This window comes from Oryzias latipes, chromosome 10 (assembly GCF_053564925.1).
Source record: "Oryzias latipes strain Hd-rR chromosome 10, Olatipes_Hd-rR_3.1".
Taxonomy (NCBI): domain Eukaryota; kingdom Metazoa; phylum Chordata; class Actinopteri; order Beloniformes; family Adrianichthyidae; genus Oryzias; species Oryzias latipes.
This window is the reverse complement of record NC_136246.1, coordinates 877,507-900,000: the sequence shown is the minus strand read 5'-3', so window position 1 is coordinate 900,000 and position 22,494 is coordinate 877,507. Positions and strand designations below refer to the sequence as shown.

Below are 22,494 nucleotides of genomic sequence, written 5' to 3'. Positions count from 1 at the left end.
TTCTAAAACCAATAGATTCATTAAAAGTGAGGTTATACGCTTTTGTTTCTACAAAATGGATAAGCGACAAGACTTTTGTCAGGGACTGTAGATAAGTTCAAACAGGTGCCGTTAATACAGGTGGCAAGTTTTAGACAGAGGATCCTCTTACAGAAGAAGATACAGGTCTGTGAGAGCCTGAAATCTTGCTTAATACCAAATACTTATTTTCCACTATAATTTCATAATAATGTGGCATACTTTGATATATCAGTGAAAGAGAAAGCAGGTCGAACCTGGCACCGTATCTTAAAGGTTTCTACTTCACGGATTTTGCCTATCACGGGTTCTTTTAGGAACGTAACCCCCGCGAAAAACAAGGGTTTACTGTATTGGTAATATCTCTCAGTCCTCGCTCAGCTCTCTCTCTTTCCTCCCTGAGGAAAGTGATCTTCATGAGTAGTTAAAGTATCATTTCAGAAGGAAAGTACACCTCTTAACACTTGTTTTTGTTCAGATGACGAAGTACAATTTTTTTTTAAAAAGTCCAAATGATTAAATTCCATACATCCCAGTCTTCAAAATAATCAAATTCACCAAACCATTTAAGTGAAAATATAAAATCATTCATGCCTTTTCTACTTTCTTGCTGTTGTGATAAACTGTCGCGCAGCCACAGTTAAAAGAAAAAAATGAAAAGTAATTAAATTTATTAATTAATCAAAGCAAGCTCTTATATTGTGTGAAATTTCCATTTAAAATGATTGTGTAAGAATTTGCAAGTTTGCACCACAAATACAACAGCTTGATATCCCGAGTAAGGTGTGCCAAAATATCGATATGGTGATATATCGCGGTATTTAGTCCCGTGATTGATTTTCGATGCGTCTTCATCAAGTATCGACCTTTTATTTATGTTTGAAGACTCTGCAAAACGTTATATTAATCATTCTTTGGTAAGACAATTCTTCAGTGGGTAGATAGTAGATCTCGCTTATTGCGAGATAGGCGGTCGCGGACAGACGAAGAAGAATACACATTCAAACAAATATGGCGGATGGAAAAAACAAGGAAAATAGCGAGAGCAGCAAGTTTAAAGATGCGCCGGCGGCATTGAAGCTGCATCACCCGGAATTGTGTGAGAAAGCTGTGGCTGTTGTTGGCCTGAAACCGACACAGCCCGGCACGGATACCTTTTTCCAGGTGAAGCTACCACCGTCTTCTGAGAGAGCGGGGACAATAACAAATGGAATTGCTGTTTAAATGTAAATGGGGCTCCGCTCCTGCAGCGAGGTTGAGAACGAGGGATTTCGTTTTTTGTTGAATGCTTTCGAGCCACGCTTTGACAATCCTTCTCGGAAATACTAAAAAAATGATCCCTGCACTGTGTGCCTGGGCTCCTGAGCTTGCACTGTCCTCTCCTTCACGCAGCAGAACGGCTTTTCGAAACGCGTTGGTGATGGTGGATTTTTTCTAACTGCTTTTAACGATTGCTTTTAACTTGAAAGCTGCGTCACATGCATTTCTTCTTGCATTTTCCATGATGAAGGTCTGTTCGTGCTATTCGTGCTTCCTGATTGCTGTGTTTGTTTGTTTTTTCAGTTTCACTTTGAACTCCACAACACTATAGTATATAAAAGCAACTTCCAAGACAATGCGTTTTGTTTTCCAGTTCAGTTTTATCTGAAAAATATTTGAATCACAAATTATTTAGATATTTGTTCATGTAAACGGGCTCTGTGACTGACGAGAAACTAAAAACCTGAATATGGTACTTACCCTGAACAAAGAACAATGCGGTAAATTGCAAACTAATATATAAAAAAAACAAAAAGCATGCTCAAATACTTAAGTAAATATGCAAGAGTTGTGCTGAAGAGCTCCTGCTTGTCGAACCACAAATCCCTTTGCTCCGAACCACAAGACCCACACCTGCTGCTGCAACACTTGTTTTAACTTAGGGAATATTCATCTTTAAGTTTGGTTTAAACTGACCAATGAAGATAAACCAAAAAGTTAGAGTTAAAAATGTCACAGGGGTCAAAACCAATGACAGTATTGCTGTAGTCTGCTGTGATAGACTGCTGATTAATGGGTCAAGAGGATATTGGCAGTTTAAGGTATACCCACAACTCTAGCTGAAGGAATGGAAAATGACTTTAAAATAATGTGTAGTATGTATTTCCTTTAGTTATTTAGTTGCATTTCTCAAGAGATATCAGTGACTCATAGGGTTGTGCCGATGGACGATACCATCGTCCATCGTGATGGGTGAGTGACATCACGATGGAGAGACACCATCGTGATGCCACGCCCCCGCCACGTTGCGCGTCGACACCATAAACCGCGGTTACATGTGCAAAATATCTTGATGGGATCAATGGTCGGATTAGAATCCAACAGTGTACATGGCACAGAAAAATGTTTTCAGAATATAACAAACGTTCACTAAGGTCACACTTTCGGTCGGAATAAATCATTCGCACATGCGCAGTAGGGTTTGAAAAACCGGAACAGGATATGTTCCGCCGAGCAGCTATTTTTTTTTCCAAACTTTATTGGATGTAACAATTCAATACAAAACAATGTTGCCGAGCGGCTATATACATTAACATGTCAGCGGGACACGACTGGAAACACAAATCCACGTGATTGTTTGAATGTTTTCTAAGGACTGAGCGACATTTCTGCTTTGAAGCTCACACAGCCCCACAGCGCTGTGTGTGTGCTGACGATCCGAGCTGTGCTCAGACACACACTTTTAGACCCGGTTCTGAGTTCGGTAGCTCGTACCCCAAGAGCTGCAGGACGGATCGCAGTCTTAAATCTCCCACACATACCGCTCATGTAACAAAGCATCCTCCCCCCCCCTTCCCATCAAACACAAAGCTGTAAGTCTGCGCTCCGCCGGTCCACTTGACTAGTTAAGTGCGGGAGCGGACTACTTCTTTTCTATTTTGTTTGTTACTTTTCTTGTTAAAGTCACTTCCCTCAGTTTATACTGGATCATTGCGGATGAGTCATTAGTTGGGAAATAAAATAAATAAAGTAAAATAACGAATAGCAATTATGTAAGAACGAAAAATGTAAAAACTGAACCCCACATTGCTCTTGGTGGTTATAGGTTGGTGCCAGTTTTTGACACAGAACTGACGTGTGTTTGAATGGGTGAACGGAACTATGACTGTAAAGTGCTTTGGTCTTCTCAGAAGGTAATAAAGTGGTATATCAGTATACAACATTTACAATTTTAATAGAACTTTTTTTTTCTTTCCTTTTAGATGTGTGCTCCTACCTCTTCTAAACATGAAGCCTCCTCAGCAGTCACTTTTCCTGCTTGTTGATTCCATTGATGAGGACTATCAACTTGGGGAGGTTGAAAAGAGGTCTTCATCTAGTACACCCAGGACTATTGCTGAGCTCTTAGTCAGTCATCATAAGTTGCTGCCTCCTTGGCTGCTACTTATTTGTTCTGCACGCAGGCAAAATAAAGCCATCACCAAGCTTTTTACAGGTAAATTATTCAACTTTTCTTTTGCTCCATTCTTGTGTGTTCTTGTGTGGGGTCAGGATCAATTCTATTTTGTGCAGAGTTTAGCAAAATGGTTTAAGAAAAGACATGAAATACCTCTTGTTTCATAACAAACAGGTTTTTTGTTTTATTATAAAGTTCAAGTTTTTGTGTTACAGTCATGGAAACCCAGCCAACTACATCTATTTTAAAACAACATTTTAACTTGTCAACAACCAATATCCAGTTTATTACATTCTTATCATTTATACATTAGTCTGGGTGAAAACTCGATTCTGATTGGCTCCAGGGTGTTCATTAAAGTCCCACTCCAATCATCTATTTTCAAAGTGTACCCATTGGTCTTTTAGTTATGATTATGCTGTTTTTTGGCAAAATCCAAAAGAACCATAAGATCTCTCTCTCTCGCTCTCGCTCTCTCTCAAAGAAAGTTATTTTTCTGATTATAGGGAGGTTTAACTGGTGAGTGTGTGGGGGATGAGCGGTTTGCCCGCCTCGCTGGGATGGCGTCTCAGATGCCGTCCTTGTCACTGAGGATGGGGTCCAGCCTGAACCGCAGGTCTCTGGAGACGGTTCTCCTGGCTCTGGGGGACTTAGGGTGTCACGCTAACATCTCGCATGCCTCCCCTCCCGAATGAATATAGTAGTGATTGTTTTTCTGACGGAGGAGCGTTTAGTGTTTGAATTGATCACAAGTGGGCTGGGAGTGCCTGCAGTATGCAGATGGACAGTCGGCCGTTACTGATGAGGTTTCTGCTGTGATTCCTCTTCTGCCAGTGCAGACATGGAGCTGGATTCTGACTCTGACTGTGTCTCTCTGGCAGAGTCCCAGATATCGTGTGATGACATTTATTCCCTTGAGGAAATTAATAATTTCCTTGTTGATTCTTTTGGTAGAGTGGTTAAAGTGGCTGATTGTTTTTCAGACTTTCTTTTTTCGCCTAGGCTGAGTTTTAATATCCTATCTGTTAGTAAGGTGGCCGCAGGCAGGTTCCTAGCTGTGAGGGTTGAACTGAACAAGTTATTTATTGTCTTATCAACTTCTATGCACCTGCAGAAGGTACACACAGAATTCCTTTTGTCCTCACTTTAGGTAATTTTTTTGAAAAAGTGTGATCCAAGGGATGATGATGGGTGGAGACTTGAACTGCACATTGAACTTTACTTAAGATGGAACATATGGTGGCCCAGAAGGGACTTTAGATTTCACAACACTAAATAAATACAATTTGTCACAAGACTAAAAGAATTAACTCACAACATGAAACAATAACTCACAGCTAGGGCTGCGACGATAACCGCGTGATGAGGTCATCACCGCGTAAAATTTCCTGGGACAACTTCCTTGGAGACAAATGGCGTTTGCTTTGTTATGAGTAGAAGTTATGGGAAAAAGGCCATCCCACATACTACAATTTCCTTCTTTTATTCATAACTTCTATCATGCATACTTGCGCCTACCCACCCAACCAGCCAGGTGCAGAGGCCCCCCTACAGGAGCCCCTTCGGCACCGGGAGGCATAGGCGAGCCCGGCCTCGGAACCCCCAGACCACGGGACAGACGCCCTCTGCCGTACAGGGGCCACCGGGTGCTGGACACCGAGACGCAGGCCAAGGATGACGCCAGGACACAGAGGGCCCAGGAGCCATCCACCACCCAGCCAGATCCTCGTCTCTGCAGGCCAGCCCCGGCGCCCGACCCAAGCAGCCCAAAGATCACGACACAACAGCCCCCCCCCTACCTCCCCAAACTACACTACCCTCTACAGCCCCCTCACCCAACACGTTCCTCAACCCCTCCTCCCAAACACCCCCCAAAATGCCCTCCCCGCTCTGCAAGAGGGAGGGTGAGCCCCAGCGGGTCTTGGCGTGGTAGCCCCCAGGCCTGCCCCCACCCATGCACTCTCACACGCACACACACATTCTTCTGGTTGCTCCCTGCCCCCTGTGGCCACACAGTAACCCCCTCCAGCCCACCAACCCCCAGCACCGCGCTCCAGACCACCACTTAGGCCAACAGGATCCCCACATGCCAGGCAGCACTGAGAAGACCGTCCACCAGACCATCCCCCCAAGACCCTAGATGAATCAAGGTGTCTAACGTGCCAGTAAAAGTGGAATGGAGGGCGGGCGCCGACGCAGCCCCTAATAGAGTCACCCACAGGCAGCCACGCCAGCATATCCCAAACATCCAATCCCCGGAGCCCTATGTGCATGTGTGCAAAATTTGTTTGGGTGGGAGCACAAAGGAGCAGGCAGATAAGCACAACCGGGAGAAGAAGGCTCCCCCCCGAGCAATGAGGCATGGGTCCAGGATGAGGGAGATCCATGACTGCTCCTCATGACCATTGATTTCCCAGTCTACAAGGAACCGCAGACCCGGTGCCGAACATTCAACACCTGGCTTACGGTAAAGGTCGGGGCGCCATCAATGATACTGCCAGGAGGTGGGGAAGCGGAAGGCAGACACATGGGGCTCTTCTGGACAGGCTTGATTTGGGAGACGTGGAGGGAAGGGTGAATCCTGAGGGCAGCCGGAGACGGACACAGGAGGGGTTGATGATTTTTTTCAATGACGTAAGGTCAGATAAATCGGGGAGCGAGTTTACGAGAAGTGTTCCCGCCACCCTTTGATGATTTTTCAACACGGCAGTTGCTCTCTTTAGTGCGCAGGAGAGCAGCCCTGGTCTTGCACCAGATGCGTTGGCAACGTCGGAGATGGTGTTGGACCGAGGACACCGCCGTATCGATCTCCTGGGACGGAAAACGGAGGTGGTAGGTACCCAAGGGAGGCCTCGAACAGAGACTTCCCGGTGGCCGAAGAAGGGTGGGTGTTGTGTGCATACTCAATTCACACCAGACCAGGCATTTTGACCTGCCAGGCAACTGAGTGCCACCTCCAACTCTGGATTTGCCCTCTCAGCTTGACCGTTTTACTGGGGATGATAACCAGACATGAGGCTGTCTGTGGGTCCCAGGGCAGAGCAAAACGCTTTCCATACCTGGGATATAAATAGTGGGACGCGGTCAGAAACGATATCCGCAGGTATGCCATGATGGCGGAAAACGTGATGCACCAGAATGTCGGCAGTTTCCATGTCTCTGGGCAGCTGAGGAAGGGGTGAGTTGACTTGGAGAAACGATTGATTACAGTAAATATGACCGTGTTGCCCTGGGAGGCAGGAAGTCCAGTGAAGAAATCCATGGCGATGTGGAAGTAAGGTCGACTGGGTGTGGGTAGCGCATGGAGGAAACCAGAAGGAGGAAAATTGGAAGATTTAGATCGGGCACAGGTGGTGCAGGCAGCAATGTATTCCCACACATCTCTCTCCACGGACAGCTAGAAAAAGCTTCTGCGGAGAAGGCTAAGAGTTCTGTGGACGCCAGCATGGCAGGAGATACGTGACGTATGACCCCAGCTGAGTACATTGGACCTAAGGGAGGATGGCACAAATGGAGTTCCGTTGGGGCAAGGCACATAGTTGGGTTCCTCAACTTGAGCTTGCAGGACCCTGGTCTGGTGGGGGATATAATGGTGGTGCAGGAAAGGTTTTCAGATTAGTATAATTGTAGAGAGAGAGAGTCCGGTTTGATGATATTATTGCCAGGCCTGTAGGTAATGGTAAAGTCAAAACGGAGGCACCAGCGTGCTTGATGGGAGTTGAGCTTATTGGCAATACGTAGGTACGTCAGGTTCTTGTGGTCAGTCCAGAAGATGAATGATCTAACCGCCTCCTCCAGCCAATGACGCCACTCCTACAAGGCGAGCTTTACAGCCAGCAATTCACGATTTCCCACGTCATAGTTTTGTTCTGTGGGTGAGAGTTTTCTGGAGAAAAATGCAAATGGTTTGAGTTTGCCTGGAGACTCCTCTCTCTGGAAAAGAACAGCTACAACACCAGAATCTTAAGCGTCAACTTCCACGATGAATTGAAGTGCCTTATAGTAGAAGTGAGTTTGGTTAATGGCGAAGCATTACTGCTGTAATTGCGAATAAAGCGACGATAGACATTGGCGAATCCCAAAAATTGTTTTAATATTTTTCATTTGGTGACGGCCTCTATCACGCGCGACCAGCTGCTGGCTCTGAGGGAGCCTAGCCTGTTCCATGGAGCTCGGCATGAGATTCCGAAGGAGATACGGAGGAGACGTCAGGGTCGCAGAGCTGGGACTCAGGTTAAGATGAACAGGAGGAGATTTAAGCCTGTCGTGCCTGCAGTCATTATGGGGAATGTGCGCTCACTGGCCAACAAGACCGAGGAGCTAACGACGCTAATGAACACCCAGACGGAGTATCGGGAATGCAGCCTACTGAGCTTGACTGAGACGTGGCTGCACTCCCACATCCCGGACAGCAGCGTTGCGGTTCCCGGTTTTACGACTGTGAGAGCGGACAGAGATGCAGCCGGCTGCGGGAAGAAGAGGGGAGGCGGGATTGCTCTCTACCTGAGTGAGCGGTTGTGTAACCCCGGACACGGGAACAGTCGCAAGGTCTATGAGGTGGTAGGGCACAAGCTTTAACTTTACTGAACACCGTTTTTAGATCATGGTAGCAGGTAGGAACCTTAGAAAAATCCACTTCTTTCGATTAGTTTGTAACGGGAGGAGTGACTGAAGGAACAGCAGACTGGGAAGCAATTACCCATACAAAAGAAGCTCCAATTTGTAATACGTTGTTGACCAAACTGTGGATTATGTAAACGGTGCCAATGGGAGTCTGAGAAGTTTGAGTGATGAAAAATTGTATGAACTCTCTGTGATTACCAGATGTTAACAGGAGAATGGGTTTGGTGCGATGAGTGATACGGGAGAGATGCTGTCCTCCCTGTCCCGCAGCCTCGACAGGAGGGTCCAGAGGTTCAGTGGAACAGGCAAATTAAGTGGCGAGATGTTGATCAATGAAACTTTGTTCAGTGCCAGAATCCACCAGGGCTTGAAATCCGGAAACCTCAGTCTGAATACAAAGCTTGACAGGAATAAATGAAAAGTTATTTTCTGTAACCCGCCCGCGGCCTGTCTTCTAGCGGGGGGTTCTGCCTTTTAAACGTAGAAGACACTGTGAAACAAAGTGATCTGGGTTATCGCAATAAAAACAGGACCCTTCCTCCTTTCGTTTTTGACATTCTTCAGGCATCAATTTTGAGTTTCTGATCTGCATGGGTTCCTCCATGGATTTACCCGAGGAGTCCTGCAACGGTAAAAGAGTGGGATTTAATGTTACAATAACAATCCATTTTATTTAAAGCACCTTTCAAGAAACCCAAGGATACTTTACAAAACAAAGGTTAAAAATAGACATTAAAAGCACAATAAATTTAATAGACAAAATAAAAGTGAGTCAGGATGGGAAGGCAGAATTGAACAGTTGAGTTTTTAGTTTAGATCTGGAAGTAGGAAGAGAGTCTATGTTACAGAGGTCAGGAGGGAGGGAATTCCAGAGTTTGGGAGCCGAGCAGGGATGTGGAGGCAAAGCCGAAGAAGTTCAAATGAAGAATACCGGATAATCCCAGCCACTGGATGATGGGAGAGCCAGAGGAGAATCCAGGTGGGAGCTGACCAGATGAGCAAATTGGATGACCACATATCTGGTGGTTGTAGGAGGGCAGACGCTGAAGTGTCAGACGGGAAGCTCCCATGGGGAAGGAGGCCGCCGTTAGGAGGAGGCAGTCAGACTTGAATTAAGTTTATTTTGTTTGTCAGGGCAGGACAACACAGTCCAAGTGTTACTTTAACAAACGTGATATTTTGCCTCAAAACTTGCAGTCCAAAAATCCAGAAAAGTAAAGTTAGGTGGCGAAGAGTTACCGGTGAGCAGCGGCAACAATCATGCCAGTGTCCACCCAAACCGTAGAGGTATGAAGGTTGGAATTAGATGGTTGCTTACGTGTTTGGCTGTCTTTTTCGGCTTGCCGTTCTCCGAGACGGAAATCTTCTGATTTCCGGGCTGCGGGAAACAAGATCTTCGAAGGTGTGAGTTTCAGGTTGAGAGCAAAGGTGAAGTCCTCCGAGACTCAACTTGACAGCTACATGGAAAAAATCATGGAGACGTGTATGTAGGGGGAAGGGAAAGGAGAGGACTCGCGGAGGCATCTTGACAGTGTTATTAATAAATATTTTTACTGAATACATTGTGTAGATGTTTTTTTCATTTCGTCAATACATTGCTTTAATCTGTTTTTAATGGTTCCATCCATTTGTTCAACTAACCCTTTGCTCTGGGGATGATACACACAGTTATTTTTTAGATTTATGTGAAACATTATTCCAATATTTTTTTATCATTTGGTTTGCAAAATATCGCTGCAAATTCTTTCAGGAATACCATATCGCTGTATTATGTCTTTGCATAAAGTTTTTGCAACTGTTAGTGCATTTGGATCTTTAGTTGGAAAAAGTTCTACCTATTTAGAAAAGACATCTATGATGACCAAACAAAATTTCTCTCCATTGCTTTGATTTGAGTCTATTAATTCCATGTGAATTGCCTGGAACGGATACTGAGGTGTCAGGAATAGCCCTCTTTATGGCCTCAGATTCCCTTTTGCACTATGCTTGGCAAAGATTAAACATGCCCTACAATTTTTGTTTTGAGTAAAAATTAAAGCCATATGTTGTATTTTGTACACACGTTCCCCCTGTTGACACATGGGTTACCCCATGGGTCATTATTGCTGCCCATTTTTATATATATATATATATATATATATATATATATATATATATATAAGTTATACGGTAGTATTGGTTTTTACTTGTTGGTCATAAATACATGCCTTTTTTCTATGTGACCAATCGTGCCTTTCATGTCTGTCTTAAATCTGGTGTTGGCATGCACAGGAGTGTGAACATCATAGGGTGATGGCTGAGTTTCCTCAGGTAATTTTGGGTAGAGCGGCGCTGTCGGTTGGCCACTCCCTCCTGTTGCGCCTTCCCTCATCACCAACCTCTTTTCTTTGTCGTCTACAAAATGTCTGGTGCCATCATAATCCTCTTTTCTGTGAAACGTCAACTGCTTTTCCTTTTCTATTCTTTCCTTTTTTCCACTTCTATTCTTTCCTTTTTTCCACTTCTCTGTTCTTTATGTTTTCTGTCTCCCTCTTGTCTCTGCATTGCCACATCCTTCCAAAACTGCACATCTTCAAAACCACACTTCATTTAATTTTCTTTGAGTCATTTCCTGTTTTTTGTACTATGGTGTCTTTTGACTCCTGGGATGCATCTGGGGTTGAACCTCAGTGGGTGAGGGACTCCATCATAAGGCTCTGGATCTGTCTTCCACCTTTGTTGATGTGGTGAGCAGCTCTGGTCTCTGACCCAATCACCAGAACCTCCAACGCCCCCAAATTTTCTCCGTAATTGGCCCTCTAGCACCTCATCAGCTCCAACCTACAGGATCTTACAGGATAGGAAACTTGAAGAAAAATAGTATTTATTTGTTGTGATTTCACACCATAGCTTTTCCTGAACAAAATAGTAAATATAGGCTTTATTAAGAGACAACTTTTAACTTATAAGTCAAAAATAAGCTAATTTACATTTAAATGATACAGTATTATTTTTTAATCATATCAATGACTTTTATAAGTAACATAATCTGCATATATTTTGGATACTTTATTGCCATGTTGATTTCTAAAAGTTATTTTTTACAAAATAATTTAAGTAATTCATCTTTGTCATGTGCTTTCTAGGAACCGGATATTGATAAATCATGTAATAAAATGGTTACAGTAGAACAGGGGTGGGATTATATAAATTTGCTTCCTTCCACTCCCTTTCAAGCAATACTTAATTTTATGTCTAATTATACTAAGTTTGATTAGTTATTGTATGAATGTATAACTGATGATTGTATTGTTTTTGTGTATTATTCCTATTTGATTGCTTGAAATAAACCATTTCAAATCAAATCAAAAATCAAATCAAATGAGATTTCCCTCATACAGTAAGCATTTCAGAGTAAACCAGCTAGCGAGGGCTTGATTCATCCAGAAAGTCAACCCGGAAATACAGCCCTCCAGCGTTACCTTTTCTCGCCAGAAGTGACTCCTTCCGGTGCTCCTTTGAGCACAAAATCTTCCCCGAACCACCATAGAGGTTTTTTTTTTCTTTTACTTAAGAGGGACGTCTTGTTGATATGTTTTATTCTTTTTTTCGATGTTTTCATAACTTTTCTTTTTGCCCACTCTTCTCTCTGCATATCTCCTCCACTCTCTCTGTCTTCCAAGTAAACAAAGGAGCTGCTCGCAGGCTTTCGGTGGGATTAACGTATTGAAACAATATTGTCAATAAAAAACAACGTCGCAGCTTTCAGAAACTCTTGGCATTTTTCTAATTGTAGAAAATGTTAAGAAATTATGGTAATTCAAAGAGCGCTGATCCAAATGTGTCGCGGGCAACACGCTCAGTTTTAAAGAGATAATCTTAACTTTTGTCGGGATCTCAAATATAAAAAGTGAAGGTCCAACTGTAGCTCACATTTCATGTTTTGGAGTCTGTGTACCGCTGGGTGTGCGCCTCCCGCTGCATTGCTGCTCTGATGTCATTAATGTACTTGTACATAGTTTGTGACATAACTAACCCGAAACAAAGCTACCACGCCACAGCTATTATTTGTTATGTAAGGCATAAAGCCCGATAACGTGTTTATCCTAGATTAAAGGGGTATGCGGAGGGCTGATTGCATGCGACAGTAAACTGTAGAATTCGGTGTGTCAACATATACAGTGGAGTAAAAAAGTATTTAGTTAGGCAATTTTGCTAGTTCGCCCACCTAAAAATATTAAAGAGACCTGTAATTTTTATTAAAGATTTACCACAAGCATTACAGACAAGATGAGAAAAAAAATCCAGAAAATCCCATTCCCTGACTTTTAAGGATTTTTTTGTTAATTATAGTGGAAAGTTGCCATTTGGTCAATAACAAAAGTTACTAACTTAATGCTTTGTCATATACCCTGTTGGCAATGACTACAGTCAAACGTTTTCTGTAAGTCTTCACAAGGTTTTCATCAACTATTGCTGGTATTGTAGGCCCATTCCTCCATGCAGATCTCCTCTAGAGCAGTGGTCCCCAACCTTTTTGTCACCGCGGACCGGTGCAATGCAAGTCACGTTTACCGCGGACCGGTGGGGTGGGGGTGGGGGGTTTGAGGTGCAAGGCAAGCCACGTTTACCGCTGCCTGTTAAAGGCAGATTTCCCTTTTTTAGCGGGTGCAGGTTCCTCTTCTGTCCCTTCATTGGACCGTTTCCCCTTGTCAAAGCAAATTTCTAAAGAAATTTGTTTTTTGCTCATTTTGGTTGTTTGGGTTTAATTTTAGCGGGGTGTATCACGTGATGTTTGGTGTCGTGACTTTGACATGCATTAAGTGTGACGGATGTAACAGAGAGAATCCGGTCACTTTTCAAAATAAAACGTTTTTTTCGAGAGAAAAAAACAATAAAATGGAAATTATTTTTACTTTCTGTGCGTCCCGGTGCCAAAATTTCTGTGCAAAGTGTACCGGTCCGCGGCCCGGTGGTTGGGGACCACTGCTCTAGAGCAGTGATGTTTTGGGGCTGTCACTGAGCAACACAGACTTTCAACTCCCTCCAATGGTTTTCTGTGGGATTGAGATCTGGAGACTGCCTATGCCACTCCAGGACCTTGTAATGCTTCTTACGAAGCCACTCCTTGGTTACCCGGGCAGTGTGTTTGGGTTCGTTGTCATACTGATAGATCCAACCACATTTAATCTTCAATGCACTTGCTGATGGCAGGAGGATTTTACTAAAAACTTACCATACATTGCCCCATTCATTCTTTCCTTCACACGGATCAGTAGTCCTGGTCCCTTTGCTGAAAAACAGTCCCAAAGCATGATTTTTCCATCAGGAACTGTCCTATGGTCTTCTTCTGGATCATCTTTAGCAATCTTTAGACAAGTCAGCACATGTACTGGCTTTAGCAGGGGGACACATCTAGCTGACACTCTGTTACTTTGTGCCTTAAAACCAGGAGCCCGTGCTTCCTCCTTCATAGGTTAAGTGTGAGAGGGCATGTTCTTCCAGAAGAGACAGGTTTCATTTAAGTTGAACACCTGCTCCGCATGATAATTATTCTCCGCCGTTACCTTCTTAAGCGTATCAGGATATCTTCCGGCCACTTCTGAGTCAGTTGATGCCAATTCTCAATGCAGGGGCACAAACTGAAATAGCTGTGAAATATTCATTAGCAGCCGGGAAGGAATCCGATGGGCCGGCGTGCTCTTCATCTCTGCCTCCTTCCTCCCCCGCAAAAGTCTCATACAGTCGTCTTGAGCTGAGCTTTTGTGATGAACCGGAGTCATGTGAATAAATAGAAATAAGCGAATACTCAAACACAAATAAGTAAGGGAACACTGTAAACCTCCAGCAACTTTTTGCTCTGTTTCTACCCCCTGTACTTATTTAATCATCCTCCAACTTCCTTAACCCCCCCCTTTTCTCCCTTTTCTTTTGTAACCTTATGCCCCATCTGTAACATAAAGCTCTCTCCTTCTCCCTTCCTTTTTTTCGCCAGTTACAACAAAAAAAATTATAAAAACATAATTGATGTAAATAACGTTTAGCCTAAAATACAACGGGATAAACTTTTAGATTCACCACATTGACACTATCTTCTTTTCTGTCTATGCTTCCCCAAATTATTAATTGACAGGCCTTAATTTCTTTATTTTTCTGATACTCCCCACTTAAATGGTAAATGGCGTATACTTATATAGCGCCTTTCTTCCTACAAGGACAAAGCGCTTTACAGTCACAGACCCATTCACCCAGTCACACACACAGTCACACACTGGTGGTCGCTCCGCTGCCAAACACAGGCGCCCGCCTACCACCACTTAGGTGTTAACTTTGCGTCAAACTTGTTAGTGGCTTTGGAAAGTGGATGTTACCATTGTGGCTACAGTGCAAATATATAACCTGTCCTGAACCTCTTACTCTTTCCATGTGTCATTAGACTGGATTTCTAATATCTTTTATCTTTTTTTTAGGATTCCGTAAAATAAACCTGGAGGATTTACGTAAGGCGTACATCGTCAAGGATGTCCAACAGTATATCCTTCAGCGGCTGGATCAAGAAGAAGCCCTGAGGCAGCATCTAACAAAAGAGACTGCAGAAATGCTTAACCAACTTCACATTAAAAGCGGCGGTTGTTTCCTTTATCTGGAATGTGTGCTAGATGGGGTTGTAGATAATTTTATTATGCTACGGGAAGTTCGTGACATCCCAGGCACTCTTAATGGGCTTTATCTGTGGCTTTGTCAGAGACTATTTATCAGAAAACAGTTTGCTAAAGTTCAACCTATTCTTAATGTAATACTAGCTACTTACAAGCCTCTTACACTCAAGCAACTATATCATGCTGTCTGGACCAAAAACACAACACTGACAATGGAAGAGTTTCAGAAAAAAGTTGACATTCTTTCTAAGTTGTTGAAAGATGGTATTGGAAATACTAAAATTCTTTTTCACAACAGTTTTGCTGAATGGCTTCTGGATGTCAAGCATTGCACTCAAAAATACTTGTGCAATGCTGCTGAGGGGCATCGGATGTTGGCCATGAGTTACTCTTGTCAAGCAAAGCACCTCACACCGCTGCAAGTACATGATTTTGCTCTTCATCTTGTTAATTCTAATCTACAGATTGAGCCATTTAATCTGGCTCTTTGGATGATTTGGAATGGGACCCCTACAAAAGACGCTTTGAACACATCCATACCAAATGACCAACAGGTTCTACAGCTTTTGGTCAAAGCTGGTGCTGATGTTAACAATGAGGATTCTCATGCTTCACATATTTTACACCAGGCTCTTGAAAAAGAGGACTCAATAAGAACATTACTTGACAACGGAGCATCTGTAAACCAATGCGATTGCAACGGAAAAACTTTATTGATCAATGCTGCTTACAGTGGAAACCTTGGTGTAGTTAATTTACTTATATCTAGAGGAGCAAATATGGAGCTTGAAGACAATGGTGGGCAAACAGCTCTTACTCTTGCTGCAAGGCAGGGTCATACTAAAGTCATTAACTGTCTCATTGGCTGTCAGGCCGACATAAACCACACAGATCAAGATGGATGGACTGCTCTCCGTTCAGCAGCTTGGGGTGGACATTCAGAAGTTGTGTCAGCTCTACTCTATGCTGGTGCTGAAGTGGACTGTATTGATACTGATGGAAGAGCTGCTCTAAGAGCAGCTGCTTGGGGAGGTCATGAAGACATAGTGTTAAATCTTCTGCAGCATGGAGCTAAAGTTAACAAAGCAGACAATGAAGGAAGAACAGCTCTAATTGCTGCATCATACATGGGACACAGAGAAATCGTTGAGGACCTTCTGGACCATGGGGCTGAAGTTAATCATGAAGATGTTGATGGGAGGACTGCACTCTCAGTAGCCGCTCTTTGCACACCTGCAAGTAAAGATCATGCATCAGTTGTTAGCCTTTTGATAGACAGAGGAGCAAAGGTTGACCACTGTGACAAAGACTACATGACTCCCCTCCTTGTCGCAAGCTATGAAGGACATGTAGATGTAGTTGATCTGCTTTTGGAAGGTGGAGCAAATGTGGATCACACAGACAATAATGGACAAACTCCTCTTTTGGCTGCTGCATCAATGGGCCATGCATGTGTTGTCAACGCATTACTTTTCTGGGGTGCGGCTGTGGATAGCATTGATGGTGAAGGCAGAACTGTGCTCAGCATTGCATCTTCTCAGGGGAATGTAGAGATTGTCAGAACTCTGCTGGACAGAGGACTGGATGAGAATCATAGAGATGACGCAGGATGGACCCCACTACACATGGCCTCATTCAAAGGTCATCACCAAGTGTGCAATGCACTTATTGAACAAGGTGCTCGTTGCTTGGAGGTTGATAATGATGGTAGAATACCATTAATTTTAGCTGCACAGGAAGGACATTATGACTGTGTGAAAGTTCTTCTGGAAAACAAGTCATGTATTGATCAAAAGGGATATGATGGAAGAAATGCCCTCAGGGTAGCTGCACTGGAAGGTTACAGGGAGATTGTTAAGTTACTGTTGAGTCACGGTGCTGATATAGATTACAAAGATGCAGACGGATGCCCAACACTCTATATTTTAGCTCTTGAAAACCATCTGGCCATGACAGAGTATTTCCTTGAAAATGGAGCTAATCTGGAAGCTTGTGACACTGAGGGCAGAACGGCCCTCCATGTATCCTGCTGGCAAGGACATCTTGAAATGGTTAAGCTGCTTATCAACTATCAAGCTGATGTGAACTCCTGTGACAATGAGAGGCGATCGGTCCTGCAAGCCGCTGCATGGCAAGGCCATACAAAAATTCTGCAATGTTTGATTGAACATGGCACACAAGTTGATCAAACATGCAACCAGGGAGCAACAGCTCTAGGTATTGCTGCTCAAGAGGGTCACATTGATGTTGTGCAGTTACTTCTGGAAAATGGCGCAGACCCCAACCATGCAGATCAGTTTGGACAAACAGTAACAAAAGTGGCATCCAAAAGTGGCCGTTCTGCAATATTAAAACTTCTGGAAAAGTATGGAGCAACAACTCTAAATGGTTGCAACATTCCCCCAGTGCAGCACATAGAGACAAAAACCCCAATGACAATGACTGGTAAAATACAGTCTCTCACAATTAAATCGAGTAGCTCAAGCAGCACTGCGGGGGGGGATGTGCAGTCGTCTGTAAGAGGTGTAGCCAATAAACCCATGCATGCTTTCAGGTCACCCTCAGAGTCACCCGATTCTACTATGGATGATCAGAAGTCCTCCCAGTCAAATAATTATGTTGTTAGTTCAAACGCCTCCTCCTTGAAAACCACATCATCTGCAGCCACAGCACAGACTGTGCCGATTGACATTTTTCATGGGGTATTGTATACAGAACAAATTCAAAAACATTCACTACATTATAGCCAAAGTAAACAGTCTATTCTTTCAGCATCATCTGCCATGAAACCCATCGGTCAGCAACTATCATCTCCATCTTGTGACTTTAATTGGTCTCTATTAAAACTTAGTCTGAAGTCAACAAAGAGCAAAAAAATAGTAAGTGCTAAAGGACCAGTGAAGGACATAAGCAGCAGATCAACCCAGGGCCCAGTTTTAGGGTATGAAATGACTCAATTTGACAAGACAATGTCTCTTAACAAATCTGTGAAAAATGTCACGAGGAAAGATCCACACAACGTAACGATCAGTGGTTCCATTCAGCACAAAAGGGAGCAAGGCCATGTTCACTTTTCCATCCAGAAACGGAAAAGCTCTGAGAAAAAAAGGAACGGTATCATGACGAACCCTGACTATCATTTGCAAGGGAATCAAGTTTTCTTTGGTAGAGTTCCTCAAACTGTGCAAAACAAAGGCCACCAAGTTGATCTACAAAATAACTCTGTTGAAAACACTGATCTTTGCCTTGATCAAACCCTGACGTTGCAAATTGAAGAGTCAGACCCTGAGTTCAATTCCAAAAAAGAGACTCCTTTATAAGTGATGATACTGTATTTATAATTCAGCAGATGTTCTCTGTGGTCAGTCTTCAGTGTTTTTTAGTTGGTGTGTCACGATAGATGCTCAGGTCTGCTATGAAAAATATCTCAATTTCAACCTAACTGTCCTAAAACACATTAACCATTGCCAGGATATCAGTTCTCTGTTCATTCAAACAGGACCAGACTTCACACAGAGTAGTTGTGGACATTAATCATAAAATACCTTTTGTGTGTTTTGCTGACATGACTCAAAGTCTCTCAGTCCCAACAAAAATAACAGCTAAAGATATGGTTAGTGGTGTAGCTAATCCAGTGTCAGATTGTGTAAAAGAAATACATAAAATAATGAATCTCTGCGATGTGAGTCTGTCTGGCTTCAGCATCACAGTAGTTCGCTACATCTCCCGTGATTCATCGGGTTAAAACAAACACAATCGAAAAGTTTGTTCTAACAGTTTAAACATTTTCTTGGTCAAAGTAGGTAAACAGTTTAGTTCTTTTTTAAGGTTCAGAGAATTTTTTGTTTGGTCTAAGTAATCTTAATAACTGAAACAGCTGGTTTCTAATAATATTTGGAAGGAAGGAAAGATTCAATTTCAGAATCCAAGCATTTTTCGAAAAAATAAAACTATAGCTAATAAAGTATAGCTAATAACAAAATAAAGGACATAGAATTGGTAAATGGTGCATACTTGTATAGTGCTTTCTATCTTCCTCGAAGGCCCATAGCGCTTTATATTCACAAACCCATTCACACATATTCACACGCTTGAGGTGTCTACGCTGCCAAACCCGGCACTAACCTTCCACCAGAGGCAAGGTGGGGTTCCATGTCTTGCCCAAGGACACTTCGTCAAATGGGCGTTTAAGGCGGGAATCGAACCTGCAATATTCTGACCAGAGGTCAACCGCCCTAGCGCTGCACCACGGCCGCCCCCAATTAAGGTTAACTGGCCAACAGAGACAGTTATAGTGGGGCAAAACACTATTTATTCAGACACCATATATGCAAGTTCTGCCACTTAAAAAGATGACAGTCCTGTAAATTTTTATCATAGGTATACCTCAACTATGAGAGAAAAAATGAGGGGGAAAAAATCCAGAAAATTCCATTGCCTGATTTTTAAAGAATGTATTTCTAAACTATGGTGGAAAATTTGGTCAATAACAAAAGTTCATCTCAATACTTTGTTGTATACCCTTTCTTGGCAATGACACAGTCAAACATTTTTTGTAAGTCTTCACAAAGGCTTTCACAAGCTGTTGCTGGTGTTTCAGCCCACTGCTCTATGCAAACCTCCTCTAGAGCAGTGATGTTTTGGGGCATCACTGAGTAACACAGACTTTCAACTCCCTCCAAAGGTTTTATGTGGGAGAATTCTTACCAAAAAGTTCTATCTTGGTTTCTTCTGACCATAGGACATTCTCCCAATCCTCTTCTGGATCATCTAAATGCTCTCCAGCAAACATTTGACGGGCCTGCACATGTGCTGGCTTTAGCAGGGTTTGAGTCCCTGGTGGTATAGTGTGTTACTGATGGTAGCCTTTATTACTTTGGTCCCAGCTCTCTGCCGGTATTCCCTAGGTCTCTCTTGTGTGGTTCTGCGATTTTTGCTCACTGTTCTTGTGATCATTTTGACCCGACAGAGTGAGATCTTGCAGGGAGCAAGAGATTGAGGGAAATCATCAGGGGTCTGTATGCCTTCCGTTTCCTAATAACTGCCCCCACAGTCGATTTCTTCACACCCAGCTGCTAACCCATTGCAAGGCAAGTCTTCCCAGCCCGGTGCAGGTCAAATTTTTGTTTCTGGTGTCCTTAGACAGCTCTTTGGTCTTGGCCATATGGAGTTTGGAATGTGACTGTTTGAGGTTGTGGACAGGTGTCTTATATAATAATAATAATAATGATCGATTGGATTTATCTGCACTTTTCCAGATGCGTGTGTCCATTATTCATTCAATCATTTCCTCATTCATCAGATGTAGCCACAGCTACCCTGGGGCAGACTGACAGAGGCGTGGCTGCCAGTTTGCGCCTATGGCACCTCTGACCATCACCGGGACATTCGTATGCGTTCACATACCAGTGAAGCCATACTGGAGGCAAGGAAGGTGAAGTGTCTTGCCCAAATACACAGCAACAGTTGACTGAGGGGACCAGGGATCGAACCACCGACCCTTGATCACTGGACGACCCGCTCAACCGCCTGAGCCACTGCTGCCGTTCAAACAGACTTCACCAATAATTTCCCGATCGCTGTTTGCTGGTGACCAAATACTTATTTTCCATCAAAATTTGCAAATAAGTTCTTTAAAAATGAGACAACATGATTTTCTGGATTTCTTTTCTTTCTTTGTCTCTCTTATTTGATGGAAATTGCAGGCCTTTCACAATTGGTGGCTGACTTAATACTTTTTTGCCCCACTGTCACTAAAACTGATCAAAATATTTTTGTAAAAGTTACAATTCTGATTTAGACCAAAGAACAAACAAACTCAAAGCTAATAGGCTAATAGAAGTATTACAACTATGACAAAAAGGCCAGTGAAATCCTTCAGGGACTAGTACACCAGTATTACAGACTACCAAGGTTTTTTTCTTTTTTGGTTGCTGGTGGACCTTGTGATTTTTGATTTTTTTTTCTTTGAATGGCAGAAAACGTGAAAATATTTTATGTTACTAAAGGTTTAAACAAAACTAATAGTTTTTTGTGTCCTAGGCATCTATTTCTGTATTTTTACATCTTCATGGAGCATTTTTTAATTTAATGCAACCTATTTAATAAAGAGTATGCACTTTCAAAGAGTAATAGAAACTCGTTTGCTTTGTGTGCCATGTTCTCTGTTAATATAATAAAAGAATCACATCTTTGTTTCTCCATCCGTCCATCCATCTTCTTTCGCTTATCCGATACCAGGTCGCAGGGGCACCAGTCTAAGCAAAGATGACCGGACTTTCCTCACCCAGCCCACTTCCTCCACCTCCTCCAGCTCCAGTTCTTCCCTGGAGCCTCTGCCCAGTGGGACATGCCCGGAACACCTCCCCAGGGAGGCGTCCAGGAAGTATCAAGACTAGATGCCAGAACCACCTCAACAACTCCTTTCGATGTGGATCTGTTTCTCTAATAATTAAAAAATGAAAAGTGCTTTAATGCTTTTAATTTTGATTTCATCCAGTGACATGCGATGAGGTTGATGGCTGGTGAGGCACTGACTCCTCTGGAGTCAGATTTACTATTGCAAAAACTGAATATTTTACCAACAGCAGGTAACAGCATATGAGATACACATAAGATATTTCTCCTACAGAGAATATTTCTTTTATAGACATGGATAAAACACTCTTCTTGTATATGAATTATTTATATATACTGTAAGCAAAAGTATTCAGATGTGTTCAGCAAACATTTAATGTGGACCCTCTAACTATTTCTGGTATTTTTCCAACTTCAAATTCTGGTGCTTTAATCAGTGTTATCAAATGTTGTCTGTGAAAATGATCATAAAAATGATTCTTTTATGCCTAAAATTCCACTTCCATGTTTTTTTTTAAAAACAAAAATTGAAAACTATGAATGGCCTTACTTTTTGAGTCTATGCACCGATCCTTCTTCCCAAAAAGCTCTATGATCTGTCGAAAAAGTTTTTCCTTTTATCCTTTCGTTTTATGAGTCTACCTCTCAATGGAGAATGTCTGTTCTGTTTCTACTGCACCAGTAAATCTCTAAAGCAGCTGTCAGCTCACATCTGCCCCATTGTTCGCGTTTACAGCAGCATTCTGATCGCTTGTTACTGTTAAAATTGAGTCCTGCAGTATGAGGCGAAGTGCTCCAGAGCCTCACCTGGAGTTTCCACTCCGTTTGTGACCGGGGGGCGCAACTCACCGGTGGCTGGATGAATCACACTAACAGGTGATTGGGAGTCTTTTTCTATCTAACTATCAACTCTGGGCCGCAGCTGCGCCTCCCGTCATAGAGACGGAGCCGCGTGTGTCAGAGGGAAGGGAAGGGGAGAAGTGGTGGGCGCAGACCATTTTTCATGGATTGAGGTTTTTTGGAGGATTTCTGCTGTTGGTGTTGCACAAATTTAGAGAAATGCCAAATATTTTTGGAGTAATCCCACTAATGAGTTCTATGATTTAGTTTTTAATGTTTTATAATACCTAAAAATAGTATTCACAATAATTCTTTTTTTTAGATCTAATCCCTTTGATATGTTTCACAAAGACACACACAGGACGTCACACATTAAGAAATTATTGCTAAAAATGAAGCAGGAGTCCAGCTCTAAAAAATTAAAAAAATATTTATGTTCAAAAATTTCAGTTTAAAAGTTTAGCTTTAGTGTGTTCAGTTAACCTTAAGCGTGTTTTTAATTTAGGCCCCCTGTGTGGCTGAGTTTGACCCCCCTGTAATACGAGTCTAGAAAATTCATGCATTTTTTTTTGTAAAATGGCT

General features: G+C 42.8%; 1 protein-coding gene across 11 annotated transcripts in view; it reads left to right on the top strand.

Moving 5' to 3' along the window:
- The window catches only part of ankrd50 (ankyrin repeat domain 50), a 73,759-nt gene extending 52,841 nt beyond the window's left edge, over nucleotides 1–20,918 (top strand). For 8 of the 11 annotated variants that reach the window (XM_078953774.1, XM_078953779.1, XM_078953771.1 and 5 more), the window contains 2 exons: nucleotides 3,261–3,493; nucleotides 14,527–20,918. In XM_078953774.1, the coding sequence (XP_078809900.1) occupies nucleotides 3,261–3,493; nucleotides 14,527–18,035 (3,742 nt within the window). In that variant the 3' untranslated portion in view covers nucleotides 18,036–20,918. Of the gene's footprint in view, nucleotides 1–3,103; nucleotides 3,192–3,260; nucleotides 3,494–14,526 lie in introns of all 11 variants that reach the window. The other 3 variants (XM_078953777.1, XM_078953776.1, XR_013658439.1) reach the window with 2 other exon arrangements.
- Nucleotides 20,919–22,494: the final 1,576 nt, after the last annotated feature.